Genomic DNA, 19,280 nt, shown 5'->3' with positions numbered 1-19,280 from the left:
CTAACCTAATGGCAATTCCAACCTCCCCCAGATAGCAGTCCCAACTGGTCAGTCAGGAATTTTCTGATCAAGGTGAGTGAGGAATCTGTCACAAGGCCATCCCCCAGAGGAAGATGAGATACTCTGCATCATAAAACTCCCTGATCTTCCCTCCTAAGGAAGGGCCTGCCTGAAGCAATCCTTTCTTTTCTTTTGCTAATATCTTCTTATTCCACCCCCATTTCTAGGAAAAGCCTTCCATTTTGTACAAATCCTTTGAACTCCCCTCTACTTCTTAGATGGGACGCTGCCCAATTTATGGATCGTGCTTAGTAAAGTCACTAGATCTTCAAGTTTCTGGGCTGCCTGGGGACTCAATTGGCTAAGCCTCTGTCTTAAGCTCAGGTCATGATCCCAGGGTTCTGGGATCAAGTGTTGCATTAGTCTGCTGCTTCCTCCGCTTTCCCTGCTTGTGCTGGCCTGTTTTCTCTTGGAAGAGTGAGTTAGCATAAGAATGGCCATCCTGAAGGCCAGGAAGCCATTTTACTGAGCGTCCCTAACCGCCCAACACTGCATAGGTGACTTGAGATAGGGAAACTAGCTAAAACCTAAAAAACAACTTAAATCATATACCACCAGGGCGGTTAGGCGGTGGCGCCACAGGGACCAGATGTTAATGAAAAACAAATAGTTAATTTGCAGAGATCACAATCCTGCAAGACAGGAGTCTCCCTTGGTTTATGAATGTCCTAGTGATTTACAACAAAGAAGTTGTCTTCTCAGTAACCCAATTTCCAGGGACAAATGGCTCAGTTCCTTGAGGCCTGATGTCGCCCTCCCCACCATAAAACTGGAGGCTGAGGTAGAGGGAAATGTAAATAAAGTTAAATTTCTTCTAAACCTAAATCTCACTTAACCACCAGGGTGACGCCGGGGTGGCAAAAAGTTAAACAAAGTTAAACTGTCAAAGTGGGGTGCAAGACATGTATGTAGCTATGAAAAAGTGCCTTGAAAATGCTATATAAGGGGCGCCTGGGTGGCTCAGTGTGTTAAGCTGATGCCTTTGGCTCAGGTCATGATCTCAGGGTCCTGGGATCAAGTCCCGCATCGGGCTCTCTGCTCAGCAGGGAGCCTGCTTCCTCCTCTCTCTGCCTGCCTCTCTGCCTACTTGTGATCTCTCTCTGTCAAATAAATAAAATCTTTAAAAAAAAAAAAAAAAGAAAGAAAGAAAAAAGAAAAAGAAAATGCTATATAAACCCTTGGCTTTGAGTGCTCGAGGTCCTTGTTGAAACCTGCAGTGCTGGGCAGATACTTGGACCCCAGCTAGCTGGAAATAAACCTCGCTGTGTGACTTGCATTATCAAGAGTGTTCTCTGTCTAGGGGCGCCTGGGTGGCTCAGTGGTTTGGGCTGCTGCCTTCAGCTCGGGTCATGATCTCAGGGTCCTGGGATCGAGCCCCGCATCGGGCTCCCTGCTCCGCAGGAAGCCTGCTTCCCTCTCTCTCTCTCTCTCTCTCTCTCTGCCTGCCTCTCTGCCTACTTGTGATCTCTGTCTGTCAAATAAATAAATAAAATCTTTAAAAAAAAAAAAAAGAGTGTTCTCTGTCTAATTGAGGGGTGGTCGACTCCCGTACCCTAACACACACACACTCTCTCTCTCTCTCTGACAAACAAATAAATAAATAGAATCCTTAAAGAAAGGGTTCTTCAAATTGCTTTGAAAATTTTTTTTAAAGATTTTATTTATTTATTTGACAGACAGAGATCAGAAGTAGGCAGAGAGAGAGAGAGAGGAGGAAGCAGGCTCTCCGCAGAGTGGACAGCCCGATGCAGGGCTCGATCCCAGGATCCTGGGATCATGACCTGAGCCGAAGGCAGAGGCTTTAACCCACTGAGCCACCCAGGCGCCCCTGAATTTTAGTTTTTTACACTGTAAAGGAAAAGACCAAGAGATTTAACATCATAAAATGTGAAGTTATAACAAAAGAAAATTTAAAAATAAGTTGCAGAATAGAAGAAAATACAACACAAAATCGACAGGTGACAGACAAAGGCCTTCTACAAACCAATAAGAAATTTGGCCAAAAGATGTAAAGTGACACTTTCTGAAGGTAAAATACAAATTGATAATAAAAGTAGGAAATAGGGGCCCCTGGGTCCTGGAATCGAGCCCCACGTGGGGCTCTCTGCTCGGTGGGGAGCCTGCTTCCCCCTCTCCTTCTGTCTACTTGTGTGTCTCTCTGTCAAATAAATAAAATCTTAAAGAAAAAAAAAAGTAGGAAATAATACTGGCACAACTTGATGGACCAAATTCATAACCTGTCTTCTCCCAAATTCCTTTAAATGAAAGAAAAGACACTTTTTTTTTTTCTTTAAAGTTTTTAAAGGTACATACTCTCCACGCAATGTGGTCTCTAAACACAAGCCCAGTCCTTCCCCGGGTGCTTGTTTTGTTTGTTTGTTTGTTTGTTTGTTGTTTTTTAAGATTTTATCCATTTCACAGAGAGAGAGATCAGAAGTAGAGAGAGAGAGAGAGAGAGAAGAGGAAGCAGGCTCCCTGCTGAGCAGAGAGCCGGAAGCGGGGCTCGATTCCAGGACCCCGGGATCATGACCTGAGCTGAAGGCAGGGGCTTTAACTCACTGAGCCACCCAGGCACCCTAGTGAGAAACTTTTACTACGTTACAAACAAGAACTCTGAAACCCAGAGAAATTGAAACAAACAAACAAACAAACAAAAACCCAAAAAACACTTGATGCGGGCTACAGAACTAGTTAAAGCCAGAGTTAGAACTCTGATTACACTTCGCCACAATGCTGCCGCTCACCCTTGAGTCCCACATTTGGAGTCAGTCAAGGCTCTGTCACTTATTAGATCACTTCAGGGGCTTAATATTCTCCAAGCCTCAAGATCCTCCTCAGCCATATTCGAAAAAAGACTCCCAGCTTCTGGTGAACGTATTGAATTTTGCGTGTAAAGCATTTGGTACTGATAAAAGAGTAGCTATTGTTATTGTATGTAAAAAGAAAACACTGGGCATCTCTGAACATTATATCTGTACTGCTTCTAGGGTCACATTCAAAAGATTGACTTTTAGTATCTACTAAGGCTAAACATATGCATTCCCGATTATACGGCAATTCCACTCTCAGATATATACCCCAATTGAAATGCACACTTATGTTCATCAAAAGAAGGTTTTTGAATGTTCATAGCACTATAGTCCCAATCTGAGAACTGTCAAATGCCCATTGGTAGTGAAGTTGACAAACACTTGCCCTATCACAAAATGGAACAACACTTAGCAATGATAATAAATGATGTACAACTGTACCCAACAAGACACAGGGATCTCAGAAACAATGTCGAGGGAAGGCGGACAGACACCGAAGACGACGCACCGATGGACTCATTCCCATAAAATAGCTCATTTTGTTGGAAGAGGACAGAGTAACTTTGGGGACAGGGGAAATGCCCGGAGCAGAAATGAGGGTGGCTCCTGTCTTGCTGGGAATGAGGCTTCTGGGTTTCTGTGCTTGATTACAAAAGTATGTTCCCGTTGTAAAAATTCATTGGACTGCACGCTTAGGGTCTGCGCAATTTTTGTACGTATGTTATAAACCACTAAAAGTTAAAAAAAATTTTTTTTGCCCTTTTCCGTGGAGGGCAAATTCTTGGAATTCTGCCTACTGGTTTAGCTCTGGTTTCACCACGAATCGATTACCCAGAGTAGATTACCCAATTTTGACTCCCAAGGCAGCCAACCGCCCGAGGGAGGGCCGCATTCCGGAGGCGGGTTCAGGACCACGCCCAGTTTTCAGCCCGTTAAGCGTGCCCCACGCGGACTGGGAGGACGAGCCGCTGCTTTTACTTGAGGCGAGTCCCGGCTGCGCAGGCCCCGGGATCTGAAAGCGCCCAGACTCCTCCTGACGCCGCTCCACCACCCACCGTTCCTGCGCCAGTGGACGCCTGACCCGGTCGGGCCTGCGAAGCGCACTCGGCCACCCCGGACCAGACATCGGCCGGGAGCGATCTGCGCCTTTCCTGCTCCAGGTCCGGGCGGCAGCCGCCCACAGCCGGGATGGTGACGGTGGTCCTAGAGCCACCGGGCCGCTGCAGCTGGGACAAGCCCGTGCGCGTGATCGTGCACGGCCTGGCCCCGCGACAGCCCGTCACGCTGCGCGCGTCCCTGCGCGACGAGAAGGGCGCGCTCTTCCGGGCCCACGCGCGGTACGAAGCCGACGCCGGCGGCCTCCTGGACCTGGAGCGCGCGCCCGCGCTGGGCGGCAGCTTCGTGGGGCTCGAGCCCATGGGGCTGCTCTGGGCCATGGAGCCGGATAAGCCGCTTTGGCGATTTATGAAGCGGGACGTGCAGACCCCCTTCGCCGTGGAGCTGGAGGTGCTCGACGGCCACGAGCCCGACGCGGGTCGTGTCCTGGGCCGGGCGGTGCACGAGCGCGAGTTCCTGCGGCCGGGCGTGCGGCGGGAGCCGGTGCGCGTGGGCCGGGTGCGCGCCACGCTCTTCCTGCCCCCTGGTGAGTGTGGGGTCCTAGGGGGCGCGCGGCTGGGTGTCCTGGCATCCGGTGATTTCCGGTACAGGCAGAATTAGGACAGAGAAGCTGACAATGAGGAAGCCAGTAGCCAAACAACCAAACTGGAGTATTTTGACGTGTTGGCCTCTGTTATGCGTTTTGCTTGCATTATATCGTTTATTCTCCATAATATCTCAATGAGGTGAGTACTGTTACTCCGCAGGCTAAAGAAAAGGGGTGTCAGGATGGGTCGGTATGTGGGCCACTTTGTTATCAATAAACTACAGATCTCATCAGCCCTATCAATCAAGAAAGCTATTGTCTCGTCACTGCTCTGTAGTGCCCTGGGAACACTGGGCATCCTCTCCACTTCTTCATGCCTCACTGTACCACGGATTACACTTCAGACTCTACCGACTTTCTCACCTGAAACCATCTCTGGATATTTATTTTTCTTTCCTCTCTCTAAATAGACATCTGAAATATCGGTAGACACACACACAAAGCCAAGGGTCAGTGCAACACTACCTAAAGCTTTATTTCAAGATTCCTGATTTTATGTCCAGTCCCCTAACAACACTATGAATCAACACCATCTAAAACGTGAAATCCCTCCTTCCATGATGTAGTCAGTGATGAAAGACTTTATTACTCTCCTTGATAACTAAAGAGTCTTAGAACCTTGTAGATAATTTATAGAATCATATGGAGGATAAACTCACTGATGTGAAGGTACCTAGTAGATTTTCCTTCTAAGGTATTTGTATTCCTTTTGCATAGTAACTCAGGGAACTGTGTCTTTTTCCCTATGATTCATAGGAACCCACTAAATAGAAAGATCTCTAAAAGGAAAGCAAATTATTTAAATTATATAATACCCTTCCCTTATATTGTTCTCTTTCTAGGACCTGGACCTTTCCCAGGGATCATTGACATCTTTGGATTTGGAGGGGGCCTGTTGGAATATCGAGCAAGCCTTTTGGCTGGTCATGGTTTTGCCACATTGGCTCTAGCTTATTATAACTTCGAAGATCTCGCCAAGGAAATTGACAGCATACACCTGGAGTACTTCGAAGAAGCCCTGTGCTACATGCTTCAACACTCCAAGGTTCTTCTAATGTCCTTTATTGTATCATTCTCTCTAGAAATACATCCAGAGAGGTTGCCACTTTGCACTCACCTGTGCCAGGTCCCCTGTTGCTGCTGGACTCTCTTTTCACAGAGATTTCTTTTTTCTTTTTTTTTTTTTTTTTAAAGATTTTATTATTTATTTGACACAGAGAGAGAAACCACAAGTAGGCAGAGAGGCAGGCAGAGAGAGAGAGTGGAGGAAGCAGGCTCCCTGCGGAGCAGAGAGCCCGACATGGGGCTCGATCCCAGAATCCTGGGATCATGACCTGAGCCGAAGGCAGAGGCTTTAACCCACTGAGCCACCCAGGCGCCCCTTCACAGAGATTTCTTTTGGAGACTTCCTCGGCTTCAGGTGCCTAATCACACTTTCTCTGTCAGATGGCTTAGTAAGGCAGAATTAATCATAAAAATCCATGTGAGGTTTTATATATTTAAAGGAATTATTCAGGAACTTGCATTTGTTATGCAAAATGACTTTCTAATTTGTTAATTTTACATGCCTTTTTAAAAAGACTTTATTTATTTATTTGACACACAGCATAAGTAGGCAGAGTGGCAGGTAGAGGGAGAGAGAGAAGCAGGCTCCTCGCTGAGTAGGAAGCCCGATGCAGGACTCGATCCCAGGACCCTGGGGTCATGACCTGAGCCAAAGGCAACCCCTTAACCAACTGAGCCACCCAGGCATCCCTTTACATGCCTTTTTTAAAAAAGACTGATTTATTCATTTGAGAGAGAAAGCATGAGCAGAGGGAAGAGGCAGAGAGAGGGAGAAGCAGACTCCTTGCTGAGCAGGGGAGCCCCATCCCAGGACCCTGACATCATTAGCAGAGCTGAAGGCAGACACTTAACAGGCTACCCAGGCACCCCTACATGTTTTTAAAATTTTTTAAATTTTGGGGCGCCTGGGTGGCTCAGTGGGTTGAGCCGCTGCCTTCGGCTCGGGTCATGATCTCAGGGTCCTGGGATCGAGCCCCCCATCGGGCTCTCTGCTCAGCGGGGAGCCTGCTTCCTCCTCTCTCTCTGCCTGCCTCTCTGCCTACTTGTGGTCTCTCTCTGTCAAATAAGTAAATAAAATCTTTAAAACAAACAAAAAATTTTAAAATTTTATTTATATATATATATATATATTTTTAAAGATTTTATTTTATTTATTTGAAAGACAGAGATCACAAGTAGGCAGAGAGACAGGCAGAGGGAGAGGAAGGGAAGCAGGCTCCCTGCTGAGCAGAGAGCCTGATGTGGGACTCGATCCCAGGACCCTGGGATCATGACCTGAGCCGAAGGCAGCAGCTTAACCCACTGAGCCACCCAGGCGCCCCTATATATATATTTTTAAATAAGATTTTATTTATTTATTTGACAGAGACAGCGAGAGAGGGAATACAAGCAGGGGGAGTGGGAGAAGGAGAAGCAGGCTTCCCACAGAGCAAGGAGCCCAATGTGGGGCTTGATCCCAAGACTCTGGGATCACGACCCGAGCTGAAGGCAGATGCCTAACAACTGAGCCACCCGGTAGCCCCTAATTTTTTAAATTGTAATTTCAGTATAGTTAACATACAGTGTTATGTTAGTTTCAGGTGTACAGTATAGGGAGTCTACAGCTCTTCACAAGTACAATCCTTAATCCCCATCACCTATTTAATCCATCCCCCATCCACCTCCCCTCTGGTAACCATCAGTTTGTTCTCTAGAATTAAGAGTCTGTTTCTTGATTTCTCTCTCTTTTTTTTTTCCCTTTCTTCATTTGTTTTGTTTCTTAAATTCCACATGAGTGAAATCATTGTATTTGTCATTCTCTAACTTATTTCACTTAGCCTTATACTCTGTAGTTCTATCTTATTGCAAATGGCAAGATTTCATTCTTTTTTTTTTTTTTAGTTTATTCTTTTTTTATGGCTGAATAATATTCCTGTGTGTGTGTGTGTGAGAGAGAGAGAGAGAGAGAGACATCTTTATCCATTCATCTGTTGATGCACACTTAGGCTGCTTCCATATCTTGGCTATTGTAAATAATGCTACAATAAACAGAGGGCTGCATGCATCCCTTTGAGTTAGTGTTTTTGTATTTTGGGGGTAAATACCCAGTAGTGTGATTACTGGATTGGAGGGTAGTTTTATTTTTAACTTTTGAGGAACCTCTATACTATTTTTCCCAGCGGCTGCACCAGTTTGCATTCCCACCAACAGTACATGAGTGTTCCTTTTTCTCCACATCCTCGCCCACACTTGCTTCTTGTGTTGTTGATTTTAGCCATTCTGATGGGTGTGAGGCACTGTCTAATTGTAGTTTTGATTTGCATGTACCTGATGATGAGTAATGTTGAACATCTTTTTTTAAAGATTTTTTTAAAAAGGTGAGAGAGAGAGAGAGAGAGAGAGTGCATGCAAGAGTGAAATGAGCAGGGGAGGGGCAAAGGGAGAGGGAGAAGCAGGCTCCCCTCTGAGCAGGGAGCCCGAAGCAAGGCTCAGTCCCAGGACCCTGAGATCATGACCTGAGCCAAGATCAAGAGTTGGACACTTAACCCACTGAACCACCCAGGGGCCTTGGGTGTTGAGTTTTGTAAGTTCCTTTTAAATTTTGGATGCTAACACTTTATCAGATATGTCATTTGCAAATATCTTTACCCATTCCTTAGGTTGTCTTTTAGTTTTGTTGATTTTTTACTTTTCTGTGCAGACTCTGATTTTTTAATCTTTAATTTTCTTTTCTTTTTTTAAAAGAGTTTATTTATTTATTTGATAGACAGAGATCACAGGCAGGCAGAGAGAGAGGTAGAAGCAGGTTCCCCACTGAGCAGAGAGCCCGATGCGGGGCTCGATCCCAGGACCTGGGATCATGACCTGAGCCGAAGGCAGAGGCTTTAAACCACCAAGCCACCCAGGCACCCCTAATCTTTAATTTTCTGAGATCAGTGTGTTCTCAGATTTTGATCAGAACTTGCTCACGTATATCAGAAGCTAAAAACTACTTAATTTGATCTGAAGTCTTACTTGGTTTCTGTAATCATTTGCCAGTGTATGTAGATGAGGTCAGATGAGTCATTCACTTAGAACAGAACTTGGTTCCACACAGTTAGATACATTGGCCCATTGAAACTTAGATCATGCCCGCCTGAATGAGGACCTGAACTTGACAGGCTCCATGACTCAGCATTCTCTAGCGGTTGATAGTCTGGAACATTTGTAATTTGGGGGTAAATACCCAGTAGTGTGATTACTGGACTTACCAGTCTTACCCAGACTTGCCAGGGAGTTCACAATTCATTTGCCATGTGTTCATTCAGATATTTTTTATGTGGGAAGAAACTCCTGTCAGCTGAGCTTGATAACCTTGTGGCCAACTCACAAATTAAAGTTAGCATCTCTCGTTATGTTAAAATGTTTTAATAGTTAATACCTTTATTTTATAATCCTAAGATGAAGAGTCCTGTATGCTACCAACTGAGCCAACCAAGAGCTCCATACTTTTTTTCTGGGAATGGCTGGGAATGGCTACTTCCCAGCCCCCATTTTGCCTCTACCCTCAGCTTAACTCAGACCCAAAGTATCAACACTCATTAGTGAACCTATTCCCATCACTGTAGAACATTTTTCTATGACATGTGTTCTTGACTCTTCTTTCTTCTTGCCTTCCAGGTGAAGGGCCCAGGCATTGGGCTTCTGGGCTTTTCTTTAGGGGCTGATATTTGTCTTTCTATGGCCTCATATTTGAAAAACATCTCAGCCACAGTTTCCATCAACGGATCTGGGTTCAGTGGAAACAAACCCATACAGTACAAGCAGACGTGCATCCCACCATTGAACCATGATTTTAGAAGACTCAAGGTAGCCTTCTCAGGCCTCCTGGACATTGTGGATATACGAAATGATGTTATAGGAAGGCATGAGAACCCCAGCATGATTCCAATAGAGAAAGCCCAGGGGCCCATCCTCTTCATCGTTGGTCAGGATGACCATAACTGGAGGAGTGAGTTATATGCCCAAATAGCCTCTGAACGGTTACAGGCCCATGGAAAGGAAAAACCCCAGATCCTCTCTTATCCTGGGACTGGGCATAATATTGAACCTCCTTACTTCCCCCTATGCCCCGCTTCTGTGCACAAATTACTGAACAAACCTATAATGTGGGGTGGGGAGCCCAGGGCTCATGCTAGGGCTCAGGAAGATTCATGGAAACAAATTCTAACCTTTTTCTGCAAACATCTTGGAGGTACCCAGAATATAGCTTCCCCTAAATTGTAATGTGTTGGTCTGTTACTGACATGAGAAATTCAAGGTCAGACTCTGGTTTTCAGTAATCATATGTGTATCAGTTGTCCCCTGGATGATGTTAAATTCATGTCGTGGGTATTAATGATGTACTTTAGGTAAAATTTTTAATACATTATGTTTTCATTAATTTTACCAATGTAACACACGCTTATTACAGAAGATTCAGTGAGGTATACAACAGAAAGAGTAAAAAGCATCCCATCTGTTAAAATTTGTATTTTCTTTTAGATTTTACTTAACATTTTAAGCCATGGATGAAATTTAAAGTTGAACAAATGCTAGGTTACTTTTCTTTCTTTTTTTTTTTTTTTTAAAGAATGACTGTGGAATGGCGCCTGCGTGGCGCAGTGGGTTAAGCCTCTGCCTTCGGGTGAGGTCATGATCTCAGGGTCCTGGAATGGAGTCCCACATTAGGCTCTCTGCTTAGTGGGGAGCCTGCTTCTCCCTCTCTCTCTGCCTACTTGTGATCTCTCTCTGTCAAATAAATAAATAAAAATCTTAAAAAAAAAAAAAAAAGAATCACTGTGGGAGAATTGCCATCCAGTGTTTGTTACTAGTTCGAATACTGGTAGCAGGGTAAAATTTTCATCGGCCAAACCTTACAGAAAAGTGTTGGTATAAGGAAGCCAGGCTGACCTTTTCCTCATGGAGATCAGAGAAGAATGCCTTGAGAGGAGGAGTTAGGGTAAAGAAGGGGAGCATCTCTAGAATAGTTAAGTCTAAACTCTGTTTCAATGATGAATGACCATGACTTATATTCCTTCTTCCTGGGTTTAAGAATAGACTTTGGAAAACCATAGTGTGACATTCTTAGTGGCCTCATTGCTCCTTTTCTTTGAGGGCCACAAAGCATTGCATAAGTGTATCTAAAGAGATAAAAGTTGACGGTTCTAAAATTGACAAAGACATCAAGCCACATGCAATTCAAGAAGCATGTCTTAGCTTGCGCTGCTATAACAAAATACCATAGACTGCTGGCTGAAACAACAGACATTTCTTTTTTTCTGGAGGCTGGGAAGTCCAAGATCAAGATTCCAGCAGATTCAGTTCCTGGTAATGGACTTTCCCTGGCTTACAGATGGCTGCCTTCTCCCCATGTCCTCCTGTGACAAAGAAAGAGAGCACTGGCTTCTCTACCTCTTTTTATAAGGGCACTAATTCCATCATGGTGGGGGGCTCACTCTCATGCTTTCGTGTAAACCTAATAACATCCCAAAGGCTCCACCTTCAAATGCCACCACATTGTGGGTTGGGATTTAAAAATACAAATTTTGAGGGGCGCCTGGGTGGCTCAGTGGGTTAAGCCTCTGCCTTCGGCTCAGGTCATGATCCCAGGGGCCTGGGATCGAGTCCCGCATAGGGCTCTCTGCTCAGCAGGGAGCCTGCTTCTCCTCATCTCTCTCTCTGTCTGTCTCTCTGCCTATTTGTGATATCTCTCTCTGTCAAATAAATAAATACAATCTTTAAAAAAAATATGAATTTTGAGGTGACACATTCAGTTCATAACAACAATAAACTTAAAGCAAGTATAAAGAATAGCATAACTATCACAGAAAAATTATCTGTAGCAGTTTATAACACAGCCATGAACCCTTTGGCATTTATTCCACCAAGAGGTGGAAGACCCGATACTCTTCTCTCAAATCTGGATGAGCTTCCATTTCAGTCAGATGTGTTGAGCTTAACTAGTAGTATGTCACTTCAGAGGCTAGATCATAAAATGCTATGAAGATCCCACCTTTTCAGGGTGCCTGGGTGGCTCAGTGCGTTAAAGCCTCTGCCTTCGGCTCAGGTCATGATCCCAGAGTCCTGGGATCGAGCCCCTCATCAGGCTCTCTGCTTAGCAGGGAGCCTGCTTCCCCCTCACCCCCGGCTGCCTCTCTGCCTACTTGTGATCTCTCAAATAAATAAATAAATAAATAAATAAATAAATAAGATCCCACCTTTTCTACTGGGAACATTTGCTTTTGGAGCCCTGAGGCACCTTAGGAAGTCTGACTACTTTGAGGCCGTGATAATGTGAGGAAGCCAAAAAATATATGGAGAGGCCAACTGTAGACCAGCCTTCGAGTTATTTCCACCCAGGCACCAGACATGTGAGTGAAAACCCCCAGATTTTTCTAGGTCCTAGCCATTTATAATCTTCCCCAGCAAAGGCTTCAGATACCTGAAGCTGAGAAGAATTGTACCTTTCAAGCCATGTCCAAATTGTATATCTGTGAGCAAATGATTGTTATTTTAAAACATTGTGTGGCAGTGTTTCGGGGTTATGTTTCAGTTAGCTATTGTTGTGAACAAACTACCTCAAAAACATGGTGGCTTAAAACAGTAACTAGTTGGGGTGCCTGGGTGTCTCAGTTGGTTGAGCACCCAACTCTTGATTTCAGTTCAAGTCCTGATCTCGGGGCCATGAGACCAAGCAATTGTCTGACTCCACACCAAGCATGGAACCTACTTAACATTCTGTCTCCCTCTCTCTCTGCCTCTCCCCACTCTCACTAAAAAAAGGTGGGTGGGCAGACAGTTACATAGTAACTCTTTATTTTTCTCACTCACATAGCAGGGAGGTTGGTAGTGACTATCATCTGAGGATTCAGACAGTCCTGTGATTTAGGAGGTTCTCCCAATTTCTCTCCACATGGGTTTTTTCCACTGGCTACTTGGGCTTGGACCCAAGAGTGAGCATCCCAAGAAAGCAAGGCAAAATTGCATGGCATTCTTTTGAACTAGTCTCGTAAGCTACATAGTATTGCTCTTGCCATAATCTATTGGTCAAGGCAGTCCCAGAGCCTCACTCAAGTTCAAGGAGAGCATAGAGTCCACCTCTTTTAAAAGGAGAGTGGCAAGGTTCTAGGACAATATAGGATGGGGAACATTGTAATCATTTTTTGAAAATCTGCCTTCTGGCCGCAGTGGTTCACGTTCCTCCCACAGACAGAATACACCCATTCCTCTTTCAAGGCTCCTCAAAACTCTCATTCCGTGACAGTGTTCTGCGCAGGCTCAAGGTCTAAGATTGTGTCATCTGTGTCACATCCAGGTACAGACGAGGCTCCTCACATATAGTTCTTGGGTATAGCTCCCCAAGTATCATTCTCAAAGTGAAAACCTGTGAACTAAAGAAACAACCACACACACACACACACACACAGAATACAACGGTGGGAGAGGTGTAAGATAACTCTTAACATTCTTGTTCAAAAATGGGGGAAGTGGGAGGCACATGGACAAGTCACTGCCCCCTAGCGATTTTGAAATCTGAGAACATTTTGCCAATTCTTTGATGCTCATTAACCGTCTGTAAGTTGTTCTCTGTAGCTCTTGGTTCTGCCTTCTGAGTTAAAACCTTTATTTTCCATAAAATGAATGAGTAACTCCAAAGCCACTTCAGTCCGCTTCCTAGATGATAAAGATTAGGAGTCCAAAGTTCTGTTCTCTGCACTCTTTGTATTTAGTTCAAATTTGTAGTGCTACCAGAACAATTCTCTTAAGAACTATGTGGGTTTTCTAAAAACCTTAGTGAGGTTCACTTTATTACATAAAACACACCTCAAACAGTCTATTTGAGGGGCACCTGGGTGGCTGTCATTAAGCGTCTGCCTTCGGGGAAGCTTGCTTTCCTTCTCTGATTCCCCCTGCTGGTGTTCCTGCTCTTGCTGTCTCTCTTTGTCAAATAAATAAATAAAATCTTTTAAAAAAAATATTCTTTGAATCTATTATTTAATAGGATCTTCTGGGGACACCTTAAAATCTTCCGAGGGGCCTTTGCTCGGTTGGAAATGTTCTATGAAGTACAACCTTGAATCTTTCTGAGGTCTTCACAAAGGATCCTCCCCCCGCCCCGTAGACCCACCCTGGATTTGACTTTGGTCTGAGGTCCTGTCTTAATTAATTTTTTTTAAGATTTTATTTATTTATTTGACAGAGGGAGATCACAAGTAGGCAGAGAGTCAGGCAGAGAGAGAGAGAGGAGGAAGCAGGCTTCCTGCTGAGCAGAGAGCACACGCAGGGCTTGATCCCAGAACCCTGAGATCATGACCCGAGCCAAAGGCAGAGGCTTTAACCCACTGAGCCACCCAGGCGCCCGGTCCTGTCGTAATTAAAGACTAATTTACCCTACGGGGAGGCTGGGAAAGAGAAATAGTATTATTGTCAGACTTGGCAAGTCCTGGTTCCTTCACATATAAGAGTTCATTCTTTAACCCTTTCTCTTGCATTTTTATCATAGGCAGCAGCAGAAGCCAGATGGCACTATCAGTATTCTGCTGGGAAATCCCCTCAGCCAGATTATTGAATTCATTTAGGTCTATTTTCCATTTTTCACTTTACTGCCAAGTGTCAGTGTTGCCTTCAGCTTCCAGTAAGTTTTTATTGCTTTCCTGTAGGCCCTCAATAATAACCTCCATGGGGTCCTTTAGGCTTTCACTAAGTCTCCTAGAAGCCCTTCCAGCTTCCACCTGCCACCTAGTCCTAAAGGCAACTGTGATTCCTGCGTATATGAGCATGTCCAGAGACTGCTTGAGTTTTCTCAAAGCATGGTATCTGACTTTCAAGAATGAACGTCCCAAGAAAGGATGGCAGAAACACATGGCATTTTTTTATGACCTAGCTTTGGAAGTCACATAGCATCGCTTCAACTGTACTCTCTTGTTTGAGGTAAACACAAAAAGGTGCAAGGAAAGTGGACTCTTAACCTCCTGATAAGGGAATTGCAAGATTCCCAGAAGAGCATCTGAGATGGGAGTTACTGTTGCAGTGATCTTTGCAATCTGTCCACAGAATTGTTTGTTCTGTAGGAACACTGCTGCAAAGAAAGCTAAAGATTAAAAAGCCTTGCCAGCAGCCACAGAAAAAAGACAACCTTCAAAGGAACAACACTAAATCTAACAACGGACTTAAACACAGCAATAATGGAAATGGGAAACCACTGGAATGATACCTTCAAAGCGTTGACAGAAAATATGTGACAACCTAGAAGCCTATACTAGAAGAAGAGATGCTTAAGTATGAAAGCATTTATATTTCATAAAGGTTATTGAAAAAAGCTAATGAAATCAGAATTAAGTCATTTTCAGAAAAATATAAATTGAGATAATATAGCATATCTGCAATAAAGGAAAAACTAGAGTATTCTTCAAGCACAAGGAAAATGATTCCAGGGGAGAGCACATAGATGAAGGAAGAAATGGAATATAATGAAGAGGCTAAATATGTAGATAAGTCTAAACAAATATATATATATTTTTTTTAAATAATTTTTTAAATAAACATATAATGTATTATTAGCCCCAGGAGTACAGGTCTGTGAATCGCCAGATTTACACACTTCACAGCACTCACCATAGCACATACCCTCCCCAATGTCCATAACCCCACCACCCCCTCCCTACCCTCCTCCTCCTGCTAAACCTCAGTTTGTTTTGTGAGATTAAGAGTCTTTTATGGTTAAACAAATATATTTTTAAGATTTTATTATTTATTTGAGAGAGAGAGAGGGATTGGGCAGGGAGAGGGAGAAGCAGGGAGCCCAATATGGGGCTCGATCCCAGGACCCCAGGATCATGACCTGAGCCAAAGGTACTCTTCACCAACTGAGCCACCTAGGTGCCCCAATAAATATTTGCAAATAATATACTATGTAGTTTAAAATACACATAGAATTAAATTGCATATGTAGGAAGGAAATAAGTGGAGTAGAATTGTTCTAAGATCATTCATTGCATTTTTCACAAGGTGGTAAAAATATTTTTATCTAATGTTAATAAATCAAGAGTTATTACCATAAGGTAATACAGGAGTTAAATGGAATAATTTTTAGAGTTTTTTTTAAAGAATTTATTTATTTATTTGGCAGACAGCGATCACAAGAAGGCAGAGAAGCAGGCAGAGATAAAGAGAAAGAGAAGCAGGCCTCCTGCTCAGCAGGAGCAGCCTGATGCGGGGCTCGATTCCAGGACCCTGGGATCACGACCCAAGCCAAAAGCAGAGGCCTTAACCTACTGAGCCACCCAGGTACCCCTGGAATAATTTTTATATGAAGTTTTTATTTATTATTTAATTAGAGAAAGAGAGCACAGATGTGAGTGGGGGGAGGGGTAGAGGGAAAGGGAGAGAGATTCTCAACCAGACTCCACGCTGAGCACAGAGCTTGATGTGGGGCTTGACCCCACACCCTCGAGATCATGAACTGACCTAAAATCAAGAGTCATCATTTAACAAACTGAGCCACCTAGGCACCCTGAATAATATTTATTTTTATTTATTTTTTAAAAATATTTTTATTTATTTATTTGACAAAGAGAGAGATCACAAGTGGCCAGAGAGGCAGGCAGAGAGAGAGAGGGGGAAGCAGGCTCCCTGATGAGCAGAGAGCCCAATGCGGGGCTCAATCCCAGGACCCTGGGATCATGACCTGAGCCGAAGGCGGAGGCTTTAACCCACCAAGCCACCCAGGCGCCCCTAATCTTTAATTTTCTGAGATCAGTGTGTTCTCAGATTTTGATCAGAACTTGCTCACGTATATCAGAAGCTAAAAACTACTTAATTTGATCTGAAGTCTTACTTGGTTTCTGTAATCATTTGCCAGTGTATGTAGATGAGGTCAGATGAGTCATTCACTTAGAACAGAACTTGGTTCCACACAGTTAGATACATTGGCCCATTGAAACTTAGATCATGCCCGCCTGAATGAGGACCTGAACTTGACAGGCTCCATGACTCAGCATTCTCTAGCGGTTGATAGTCTGGAACATTTGTAATTTGGGGGTAAATACCCAGTAGTGTGATTACTGGACTTACCAGTCTTACCCAGACTTGCCAGGGAGTTCACAATTCATTTGCCATGTGTTCACTCAGTTATTTTTTATGTGGGAAGAAACTCCTGTCAGCTGAGCTTGATAACCTTGTGGCCAACTCACAAATTAAAGTTAGCATTTCTCGTTATGTTAAAATGTTTTAATAGTTAATACCTTTATTTTATAATCCTAAGATGAAGAGTCCTGTATGCTACCAACTGAGCCAACCAAGAGCTCCATACTTTTTTTCTGGGAATGGCTGGGAATGGCTACTTCCCAGCCCCCATTTTGCCTCTACCCTCAGCTTAACTCAGACCCAAAGTATCAACACTCATTAGTGAACCTATTCCCATCACTGTAGAACATTTTTCTATGACATGTGTTCTTGACTCTTCTTTCTTCTTGCCTTCCAGGTGAAGGGCCCAGGCATTGGGCTTCTGGGCTTTTCTTTAGGGGCTGATATTTGTCTTTCTATGGCCTCATATTTGAAAAACATCTCAGCCACAGTTTCCATCAACGGATCTGGGTTCAGTGGAAACAAACCCATACAGTACAAGCAGACGTGCATCCCACCATTGAACCATGATTTTAGAAGACTCAAGGTAGCCTTCTCAGGCCTCCTGGACATTGTGGATATACGAAATGATGTTATAGGAAGGCATGAGAACCCCAGCATGATTCCAATAGAGAAAGCCCAGGGGCCCATCCTCTTCATCGTTGGTCAGGATGACCATAACTGGAGGAGTGAGTTATATGCCCAAATAGCCTCTGAACGGTTACAGGCCCATGGAAAGGAAAAACCCCAGATCCTCTCTTATCCTGGGACTGGGCATAATATTGAACCTCCTTACTTCCCCCTATGCCCCGCTTCTGTGCACAAATTACTGAACAAACCTATAATGTGGGATGGGGAGCCCAGGGCTCATGCTAGGGCTCAGGAAGATTCATGGAAACAAATTCTAACCTTTTTCTGCAAACATCTTGGAGGTACCCAGAATATAGCTTCCCCTAAATTGTAATGTGTTGGTCTGTTACTGACATGAGAAATTCAAGGTCAGACTCTGGTTTTCAGTAATCATATGTGTATCAGTTGTCCCCTGGATGATGTTAAAAATTCATGTCGTGGGTATTAATGATGTACTTTAGGTAAAATTTTTAATACATTATGTTTTCATTAATTTTACCAATGTAACACACGCTTATTACAGAAGATTCAGTGAGGTATACAACAGAAAGAGTAAAAAGCATCCCATCTGTTAAAATTTGTATTTTCTTTTAGATTTTACTTAACATTTTAAGCCATGGATGAAATTTAAAGTTGAACAAATGCTAGGTTACTTTTCTTTCTTTTTTTTTTTTTTTAAAGAATGACTGTGGGATGGCGCCTGCGTGGCGCAGTGGGTTAAGCCTCTGCCTTCGGGTGAGGTCATGATCTCAGGGTCCTGGAATGGAGTCCCACATTAGGCTCTCTGCTTAGTGGGGAGCCTGCTTCTCCCTCTCTCTCTGCCTACTTGTGATCTCTCTCTGTCAAATAAATAAATAAAAATCTTAAAAAAAAAAAAAAAAAAAGAATCACTGTGGGAGAATTGCCATCCAGTGTTTGTTACTAGTTCGAATACTGGTAGCAGGGTAAAATTTTCATCGGCCAAACCTTACAGAAAAGTGTTGGTATAAGGAAGCCAGGCTGACCTTTTCCTCATGGAGATCAGAGAAGAATGCCTTGAGAGGAGGAGTTAGGGTAAAGAAGGGGAGCATCTCTAGAATAGTTAAGTCTAAACTCTGTTTCAATGATGAATGACCATGACTTATATTCCTTCTTCCTGGGTTTAAGAATAGACTTTGGAAAACCATAGTGTGACATTCTTAGTGGCCTCATTGCTCCTTTTCTTTGAGGGCCACAAAGCATTGCATAAGTGTATCTAAAGAGATAAAAGTTGACGGTTCTAAAATTGACAAAGACATCAAGCCACATGCAATTCAAGAAGCATGTCTTAGCTTGCGCTGCTATAACAAAATACCATAGACTGCTGGCTGAAACAACAGACATTTCTTTTTTTCTGGAGGCTGGGAAGTCCAAGATCAAGATTCCAGCAGATTCAGTTCCTGGTAATGGACTTTCCCTGGCTTACAGATGGCTGCCTTCTCCCCATGTCCTCCTGTGACAAAGAAAGAGAGCACTGGCTTCTCTACCTCTTTTTATAAGGGCACTAATTCCATCATGGTGGGGGGCTCACTCTCATGCTTTCGTGTAAACCTAATAACATCCCAAAGGCTCCACCTTCAAATGCCACCACATTGTGGGTTGGGATTTAAAAATACAAATTTTGAGGGGCGCCTGGGTGGCTCAGTGGGTTAAGCCTCTGCCTTCGGCTCAGGTCATGATCCCAGGGGCCTGGGATCGAGTCCCGCATAGGGCTCTCTGCTCAGCAGGGAGCCTGCTTCTCCTCATCTCTCTCTCTGTCTGTCTCTCTGCCTATTTGTGATATCTCTCTCTGTCAAATAAATAAATACAATCTTTAAAAAAAATATGAATTTTGAGGTGACACATTCAGTTCATAACAACAATAAACTTAA

The 19,280-nt window shown here is 43.8% G+C and overlaps 2 protein-coding genes and 2 non-coding genes across 4 annotated transcripts; 2 read left to right on the top strand and 2 right to left on the bottom strand.

Annotated features, from left to right (window-relative positions):
* Positions 1-3,813: 3,813 nt before the first annotated feature.
* Positions 3,814-10,220, top strand: LOC131836896 (peroxisomal succinyl-coenzyme A thioesterase-like). The gene is made up of 3 exons (XM_059182874.1): positions 3,814-4,512; positions 5,415-5,617; positions 9,277-10,220. The coding sequence occupies exons 1-3, from the start codon at positions 4,059-4,061 to the stop codon at positions 9,880-9,882; spliced, it is 1,263 nt and encodes a 420-aa protein (XP_059038857.1). The 5' UTR covers positions 3,814-4,058; the 3' UTR covers positions 9,883-10,220.
* On the bottom strand, positions 9,170-9,224 carry LOC131837781 (small nucleolar RNA SNORD56). Its single transcript, XR_009356364.1, has one exon. It is a non-coding gene; the product is annotated as a small nucleolar RNA SNORD56 (small nucleolar RNA).
* Positions 10,221-17,012: 6,792 nt separating the features above from the next.
* LOC131837780 (small nucleolar RNA SNORD56) lies at positions 17,013-17,067 on the bottom strand. The gene has a single exon (XR_009356363.1). It is a non-coding gene; the product is annotated as a small nucleolar RNA SNORD56 (small nucleolar RNA).
* A 28-nt stretch (positions 17,068-17,095) lies between these two features.
* Positions 17,096-18,066, top strand: LOC131837265 (peroxisomal succinyl-coenzyme A thioesterase-like; the record flags this gene model as incomplete). Its single annotated transcript, XM_059183441.1, has 1 exon — positions 17,096-18,066. A coding segment is annotated over one exon (630 nt), but the record flags the coding sequence as incomplete, so codon positions are not given.
* Between the last annotated feature and the right edge of the window lie 1,214 nt (positions 18,067-19,280).

This window comes from Mustela lutreola, chromosome 7 (genome assembly GCF_030435805.1).
Source record: "Mustela lutreola isolate mMusLut2 chromosome 7, mMusLut2.pri, whole genome shotgun sequence".
In the NCBI taxonomy this organism is placed as follows: Eukaryota; Metazoa; Chordata; class Mammalia; order Carnivora; family Mustelidae; genus Mustela; species Mustela lutreola.
This window is presented reverse-complemented; position numbering and strand designations above follow the sequence as displayed.

Coding starts and splice junctions, on each gene's coding strand:
- LOC131836896 (XM_059182874.1), top strand. CDS start 4,059: ATGGTGACGGTGGTCCTAGAGCCACCGGGCCGCTGCAGCTGGGACAAG. Junction 4,513..5,414: donor CACGCTCTTCCTGCCCCCTG/GTGAGTGTGGGG, acceptor TTCTCTTTCTAG/GACCTGGACCTTTCCCAGGG. Junction 5,618..9,276: donor ACATGCTTCAACACTCCAAG/GTTCTTCTAATG, acceptor CTTGCCTTCCAG/GTGAAGGGCCCAGGCATTGG.